Source organism: Syngnathus leptorhynchus, chromosome 15 (assembly GCF_054491065.1).
Source record: "Syngnathus leptorhynchus isolate UIUO chromosome 15, UIUO_Slep, whole genome shotgun sequence".
In the NCBI taxonomy this organism is placed as follows: Eukaryota; Metazoa; Chordata; class Actinopteri; order Syngnathiformes; family Syngnathidae; genus Syngnathus; species Syngnathus leptorhynchus.
This window is the reverse complement of record NC_141209.1, coordinates 70,895-78,901: the sequence shown is the minus strand read 5'-3', so window position 1 is coordinate 78,901 and position 8,007 is coordinate 70,895. Positions and strand designations below refer to the sequence as shown.

The 8,007-nt window shown below is 47.8% G+C and overlaps 1 protein-coding gene across 1 annotated transcript; it reads left to right on the top strand.

The window, feature by feature from the left end:
- Positions 1 to 297: 297 nt before the first annotated feature.
- syne3 (spectrin repeat containing, nuclear envelope family member 3) lies at positions 298 to 6,776 on the top strand. The gene is made up of 17 exons (XM_085931067.1): positions 298 to 447; positions 629 to 801; positions 1,421 to 1,730; positions 1,802 to 1,957; positions 2,177 to 2,539; positions 2,770 to 2,906; positions 2,977 to 3,151; positions 3,283 to 3,459; positions 3,661 to 3,804; positions 3,873 to 4,007; positions 4,164 to 4,325; positions 4,610 to 4,782; positions 4,973 to 5,177; positions 5,297 to 5,440; positions 5,644 to 5,829; positions 5,916 to 5,966; positions 6,410 to 6,776. The coding sequence occupies exons 1-17, from the start codon at positions 298 to 300 to the stop codon at positions 6,590 to 6,592; spliced, it is 3,024 nt and encodes a 1,007-aa protein (XP_085787193.1). The 3' UTR covers positions 6,593 to 6,776.
- The last annotated feature ends 1,231 nt before the right edge of the window (positions 6,777 to 8,007 follow it).

Genomic DNA, 8,007 nt, shown 5'->3' with positions numbered 1-8,007 from the left:
ACTTTGTCGACTAAGTGTCATATCTGCATGAATTTGGACTTTTTATTTCCAACAGAAATACAACCATCTTCTGGGCTTTTCACAAATCAAGCGTTAGCACGGAGTAGCTTTGATTGATTTGGCTGGTAAGAGTTTTTGAGAGCCCTAAATACAATTCCAGTCAATCAAATGGATGAAGGATACCATTTCAAGCGGCAGGCACATTTTAGCTGTCCGCCGGCCCAGTTTTTATTCAAGAACTCTCAAAAGGCCAGACTCTCAGTGTGTTGTTTTTCCGGCAGGCCTGAATGGTCTTGAATGGTCATGACTGAGCAGGAGCAGCGCACGTTCACGGAAAGACTGGAAGCGGCACTCTCTTGGATGAAGGCTGTCCAGGAGCGGCTGAGGGCAAACGATAACACCCAAGGGCCCCGCGATGCTCTCCAAGCCAGACTCAGAGAGACCGAGGTGAGACCCCCTCGTCCTTGCGTATCATTTCAAATAATAGACTAGCCATTTTTTTCTTCACTCTCCGTGCCGAGGTAGCGTGTCACACTTTGCCACACGTTGTCCAGGGATTTTACTTTTCCGGAACGTATGTTTGCCACCTGTCGTCAAACAAAAACTAGTCCGTATTTTCAATTTGAAGAAAATTCACCAATCGGAGCACGACGGTCGTGTGAAGATGGAGATGGCGCTGGTCGCAGCGGAGCACCTTTTGGAGACGGGAGAGGAAGGAGTGAAGAGCCACGTCCACGCTAAGCTCAAAGACTTGAAGAGTTGTTGGGAGGAAACGTGTACCTACATCATTCACTGCCACAGGTTGGCAATTCTCGCATGCATTTTTATCACCATTTTCTCGGTCGATTTCTTTCCCCGAGTCGAGGTCTTTCTGCGTGACGATTTGCCGTCCGTTTTCCTCCGATAGGCCTTGACGCGTGTCAAAGGGCTTCCCAGTTGACAATTAGGCTCAACGTTCATTTAGCGTCCATTTTCTTCCGATAGGCCTTAAGCCCTTTGAGACTGCTTGTGATTTAGGGCTATACAAATAAACTTGACTTGACTTGAGGCCTTGACGCGTGTCAAGGGCTAACCCAGTTGACAATTAGGCTCGACGTTCATTTAGCGTCCATTTTCTTCCGATAGGCCTTAAGCCCTTTGAGACTGCTTGTGATTTAGGGCTATACAAATAAACTTGACTTGACTTGAGGCCTTGACGCGTGTCAAGGGCTAACCCAGTTGACAATTAGGCTCAACGTTCATTTAGCGTCCATTTTCTTCCGATAGGCCTTGACGCGTGTCAAGGGCTAACCCTAACCCAGTTGACAATTGGGCTCAACATTCCCCCACAAAAGCCCACCTTGACAATTATGTGCATCAAAGCTTCATAGTGTCGTCAATGAATACTCATTCCGGCCATGATTTTTCACGCGATTCCCAGCCGGATCGAGTGGGTGTGGCTCCATTGGAGCGAGTATTTGAAGGCCCTCCGGGAGTATGAGTCGTGGCTGGCCAAGCAGCAGTGCCGCTTGGATGTCGGTGTGCCCTTGCAAGTGGGATTGAAGGAAAAACTGTGGCAAGCGGACCAACAGAGAGTGGCGCTGAGCGACGTCCACGGCCAGGCGGCTCTGGTCGAGAGGCTGCAGGACGAAGCCGCCGTGCTGCACGACAGAACCCGAGACCCCGGCGTGGATTCCCGAGCTCGGGAGGGACTGCGGCGGGCGTACGACGACATCAAAGACAAGGTTGAGGTAAAATTTCCCGTACCTGTGCCGTGACGCCTTTCCCTTTATCCAATGAAGTGTGACTGGCGCTATTCTAGGATCGCCTAGCGCTGCTTCAGGGGATAGCTGAGGAGCACCGGACTTACCAAGGCAGTGTTGAGCGCTTTCAGTCATGGCTGCTGTCCAAGACCAAGGAGCTGACGGATCTTATGGAGAAAGAGGACACGTCAGAGAACAAGATCCAAGCGTTAAAAGTCAGTCTGCAGTTGTACTATATGATGTCAAATGAAAACAAATACTCAACAGCTTGTGTACCAAGATGAACAAGGTGGGCTGCACAAGCTCGCACTTAAGAGGTGGTGGCACCGGCGGCAGCGGCGGTAGCGGCGGTAGCGGCAGTAGCGGCGGCAGCGGCGGCGGCAGCGGCAGCAGCGGCGGTGGCGGCTGCTCACTCAATCCTTTGCCGTTTTTAGGCCCTGGACGACATGGTAGCCAGTGAGGAAAAAACTCTGCAGCACATCGAGGCTGCGGCTGAAGGCGTCAGAGTCCAAACTTGCCCCGCTGGAGCCGAGCCGGTTGTAGACGAGGCTGAAGAGCTCAGGCTTGGTTGGCAGAGACTGAGACAAGGCCTGTGTGAGGTTGAGGAGGGTCTGCGCTCCACCTTGGATACGCACGGCGAGTACACGGCAAGATGCCGGCGACTGCGAGACGACGTGGGAAGCCTCCGGACGCGACTCCGGGAGCTAAAGCGGGAACTGGACCACCCTCGTGGTGGAGTCGGCCATGGGGCTGAGTGTAGCGAAGAGCAGATGATGGACCAGTGGAGAAGATACACGGTGAGTTTTTGTCTAAAATGATACCGTGGGAAAGCTGAGCAATCCCGCAATCCTTCTGACTTGCATCTGGGCTTTTTGTTTTTTTTCTTCATCTCAGGAGGCAGGCATTGTCATGCGTTTTGTTTCCTGGCGTCAGCCCAAAATAAGAATGACACCTGAAAATACCTTTAGTTTCCGTCCTCCAAAAAATGAAAGCTCTTTTCTGATGAAGTCCACTCACTTCATTTTAGGCCGTGAGAGAGGCTCTGGTGGCGGAGGATTCCCGAGCGGAACATGTAAAGTCGCAGCTCAAGGAGCTGTTTGGGTTCTCGGAGGACTCCCGTCACATTTCCGACAACGTCCTCGCTGTGGTCAGAGAACATCAGAGGTGGCCGATAACGTGCCTTTCCTGCTTCCTTGCAGCTCTCCGCCTAACGTACTATATGTTGTAACTACAGCCTGAAATGCCAAGCGGCCAAATTGTGCTCTGAGTCAGAGTGCGGCTTGAGAAAGACGCTGGAGGACACCCTGCTTTTCTTCGCGCGCTGGAGAGATATGGTCTCTCAGGTTTTGGAGGCATCTGCTGAGGTCACAGACTTGTCACACATTGTTCTACTGCTCCAGAATATTGAGGTAAAGCACGCATTCTTTTTACGTCACAATCTTCATTGCGCTGCGGTCTTTGAATACCTTTGATTGTTATTATTGCGACGAGAAAGCTCATACGTATGTGTGCAATGTGCTGACCTGTCATCTCCACTCAGCGGCTGGTGAAGGACAGCGTCCAGCTGCAGGAGCGTTTGAATCAGCTCCAAACGAGGGGGGACCAATCTGCGTTTGATCCCAAAAGGTCCGATGCACTGCGCAGTGAGCTGAGTTCTGCCACGAGGAACGGAGAACTACTGCACGATCAGCTTATACAGAGAAAGGGAAGACTGGAGGTGAGCAAAAAAAAAAAAAAAAACCAGAGTTCTTCTCAAACCTCGATCTAGCGTCACTTCTATTGGATAGCTCCACGTTTGATGGGAAAAGCTTCAATGATGAGAAAAGCGCCATAGGCACGCACGCACGCACGCACACAAGGCCAAAGAAACCACTCAGAGCAGGTTGTAAGATTTCATCCGGTCCTTTGACTTTGTCAGGCTTTCATTTCAAAAACAAAGGACTTTGGAGAGGCCTCCGTCGTGATCGGCTCCAAGTTGAGCAGTCTCAGAGACGCAATGATGGCAACCGTTGGGCTGCAGCCTGACATCCTGGCAAAGAAAAGTCAGTCCCAGCAGTTCAGGGTGAGAGAAATGACGTCGTCCATGTATCGACAAAGTTCTCCAGATCGTAACTGCGCCTTTTTCCTCAGGTGATCCGAAAGGAGGTGGAAGACTGCGAAGCCCACATCACAGCTCTAGAAACGCTCGTATCGTCCTGTCCGAGCGAGCGCTCTCGCTTTGAAAAGCTCTATCGTGACTGGAAATACCTGAATGAGACAATTGAGGTAGGAGCTCCCACCCCACGTTGATGAGCCGAAGGCAATTTCCAAAATCCGGTGGCTGTCACTCTTTTCCTGTCTTTGGGTCCCCACCGGGACCTAGCTGCTAATCTCCCATACGTATATGCGTCCCTGCACATTTGGAGTTTTTGTTGTTTGCAGGCGAATCTGCACAAGTGTGAGGAGAATATCACCCATCATGCAAATTTCCACGAGCGTTTCCTAAACCTGGAGAAATGGTTGATTATCACCAAGCAGAAGCTGGAGTCCTTCAAGAGCCCTACGGGAGAGTGGAGCATAGAAAAGCGCCAGCATGAGGCCCAGGTCAGAGTCTTAACAAAAGGCCAATCCTTCACTTCATATTGTAGAACAATCCAATTGTGGCCCCACTCTTGTAAATTTGCTCCCATTATGATCTTGGGATCATAAGATCAATTTGAATTTGGTGTCGTACAGCATAAACGTCTTTTGTTTCAGTTGCAGCTGTTGTGAAATGCGCACTTGTGTATTACGTACATATGTGTTTTACGTGTATATGTACTTGTGTGTACGGTATTGGATATTTCCTGCGTCGTCGTGGTCTGAGTTCCATTTTCCTTCATCCCCAGAAAACACTTGGAGAGTTTCCGGAGAAGGAGATCCAGCTTCACCAGTTGGAGATGCAGGCTCAGACGCTATTAAAAAGGACCTCGGAGGAAGGAAGAGTCCACATTGAGGGAGATATGACACGCCTTCAAGGTTTATGGTTGGCCTTGTATCCCACCAGTCTCAATATCCACAGGTAAAAGCAGACGCAAATATGAGGCCATTCAGGAGTGCACAACCAGAGGTTGCTTGGTGCTCCTTTTCAGGGTTCCCACCCATTCTGGAAAAGCACAAAATGATTGACCTATTTTCTAGTCATGGAAAACAGCTGCAACTTGGGGGGTCAAATGCCATCAGTTTCCATCTTTTTTTTCCCCCCCTTCTAGGCAGCAACAGCAGCCGCCTCTTGCTGAAGACTCTACAGCGGATACAAATGTTAACAGTAACACAGCAAGCAGAGGAGCACTTTGCCCTGCTAATGATGAGCAAGGCCCAGAAGAAAAGGCTCCCACCATGAAGAGCCTGGGCCAAGGTGAAGGTGCTTTCGGGGTTTTCACACAGCTTCCACCTAAGCGGCAAGCCAACACAATGGTATTTGCAATTCAACAGTACAAAATGCAAATTCTTGCATTTTTTTGATCACCAGTGTACAATGGAATCGGGTTTTTTTTTTTTTTATTATACATTTTTATATCTATACATACACACAGATGGATGAAGTGGAATTTGAGTCCAAAAGGACAGCGTTTGAGGCTTGGCTCTGCAAAGAGAACGAGCTACTTTCAGGGATCCTTAACAGCAAGGGAGCAACACTCAAGGGCAACCGGCTCAAGATACAACAGGAAACATTAAGCGTGAGTTACCAGTGTCTGCATATCAACATTTGCTACAGCGTTAGGGGCTTAAGTGTTCTCAAACAAACTCTTAGATCTTGAGTTGAAACTTTCCTTTTGTTTGAAATATTCTTTGGAAAGCCCAAAAAAAGCAACATCAAGAACTTGGCTGCTGTGTTATTCTCACTCTCCTAAACTTTTTTTTTTTTTTTTTTTGTATGCAGGCCCTGAGGTCAAGGGTAACCTGGGGTCAGGAGCAGTTCCAACTTTTGCTTCGAGGGAGTGCAATGAGTAAGAGTGGATCAGGTTCAGCAGCAGCAGACGCAAGTCTTGAAGAACTTCGTTACCGCTGGATGCTCTACAAGTCCAAGCTAAAGGCTGTTGTCCCCCGGGCCGGGCTGGGCTCCAAGGTGAGTCGGGTTTTCCCATCCGTTAATTAATGACGCGTTGGGTGCAGATCTTGGTACGTTAACATTGAAATGTTCCCACTTTGCAGAAAATCACCCACAAATTGGGGAAACCTGCCACTGGAGCAACGCTACATAAGGTACCATAAAACCAAGTGTACATATGGTACCAATGCGCGTGCACCACTTCAGAACTAAGCAAGCAATGATTTTTTGGGATTGATTTATTCCCCCCCCCACTCATCCTGTGCGGGCTCGCTCATTGTTTAAATCTTGCCGCGCGCCCCAGGCTTAAGCTAACTCGGGACCTGGGTTGTTGTATTTTGTGCTATATATCATGTGGAAAAGTGTGTCGGTAAAAGTCCTTGAGATTTCCTTATTGAAGACAGACACCTAACTGTCCAATTCCGCACGTATCATGTGGAAAAGTGTATCGGTAAAAGTCCTTGAGATTTCCTTTTTGAAGACAGACACGTAACTGTCCAATTCCGCACCTATCATGTGGAATAGTGTGTCGGTAAAAGTCCTTGAGATTTCCTTATTGAAGACAGACACGTAACGTTCCTCGCTATCGCTGTTTCAGCAACCTGGCTTGCTGCAGCGGGTGTGTCGACTGGCTCTTCCTCTCTGGCTCCTCTTCCTGGCTTTACTGCTGCTGGCCTTTCTCCTGCCCCTCGTGGACAAGGGCGACAGCTGCTCCATCTCCAACAACTTTGCAAGATCTTTCAGTGTTATGCTGCGCTACTCTGGACCACCGCCTACATAGATGCAACCCATCGCACTTTCAAATTCTTGTCTCACAGCTCCAGTTCCAAGAGATCCAAAACCATATTTCAATGAACATTTTAAAAAGCACATTATCTTCACTATTTACACACATATCAGCCAAATGCCTTATACAGTTGCTACTTGTTAGCCAACAATAAAGTGGGTCATGTTAACCACAAAAACGGTTCAATCCTCATTTTAACCTCATTCTTATGTTTCAGTGGGTTGGTTGTTTTCTTGCAAAAGAATGAAGAACCTATATTAAAATTTCAAAAACGGATATTTTGCTCTAGGAACTTTGATTGTGCACATATTAGTTCAAACGTGTGCTCAGACTGGAAATGATAATTTAGAATGAAGAGTACAGCACTACAGTTGAACCCCGGATCTCTATGCTATTTTGATCCAGAAGGAGCATCGAGAAGCCAAGCCGGCACGATCCCTAGCAATTGGTCTCATTTGGACTGGGACATCAAACAGGACATCAAACCACAAAATTAGTCTATGTGAACAAAATGATGGCTATTGTTTACAAATACAATGTGACGCGTGGAAGTCCACAGGCGTAGCGAGCGAGCGAGCTAGTTGGTGTTATATTCATCACTGAAAAATATTCAAGTTTGCTCTGAAGAAGATCCATCCATCCATCCATCCATCCAGCCAGCCTCTTGTCAAGTTTATTTGTATAGCCCTAAATAACAAGCAGTCTCAAAGGGCTTCACATAGACAAACAACTGACAATTATTCTCAAAGCATCCTCTTAAATATAATACACAGAAGCTCTCTTTTCACACCGTTATTTGCGTGGACTCAAGTCTTCAGCGTGAACCAGTGTTGAAATTTCCACCACGTAGTGTTTCTTGTTGGCCGCTAGAGGGCATGGGTGTATTGCAAGTCAAGTGTGAAGCGGTTTTCCTTGCCAAGCAGTGAAAAGGGTCCACTTTCAGAAAGACCACACGCTAACCCGTAGCGAAACCAAAGTGAGGTCATTTTTGCGCATGAATCTCCTGTTGCATTGTGGTCCAAAGCTTTGACAGGAACCTTTCTTATTCCCTTAATAATTCCCACACTGTTCTGTGCACCATTGTACCTTTACAGCACCGTGTCAAACTCAAGGCCCGGGGGGCAGATATGGCCCGCCACATCATTTGATGTGGCCCGCGAAGACACGTTTGGCATCAAATTCATGTCATTACTAGAATTGCAAATTGTCTTCACTGGTAATATCTTTATATTATACTTGACCACTTTTTACTCATCTCTGATTTGAAAACGAGTTATTTGTCAGTTTGTTTTGTAGCTTTTACTGCATATAATATGAGGTGCTCGTACATTTATTTGGGTTGACAATCATAATGGCCCTCTGAAAGAAGCTATGACTACAACGCGGCCCGCGGAAAAAAACAAACCAGT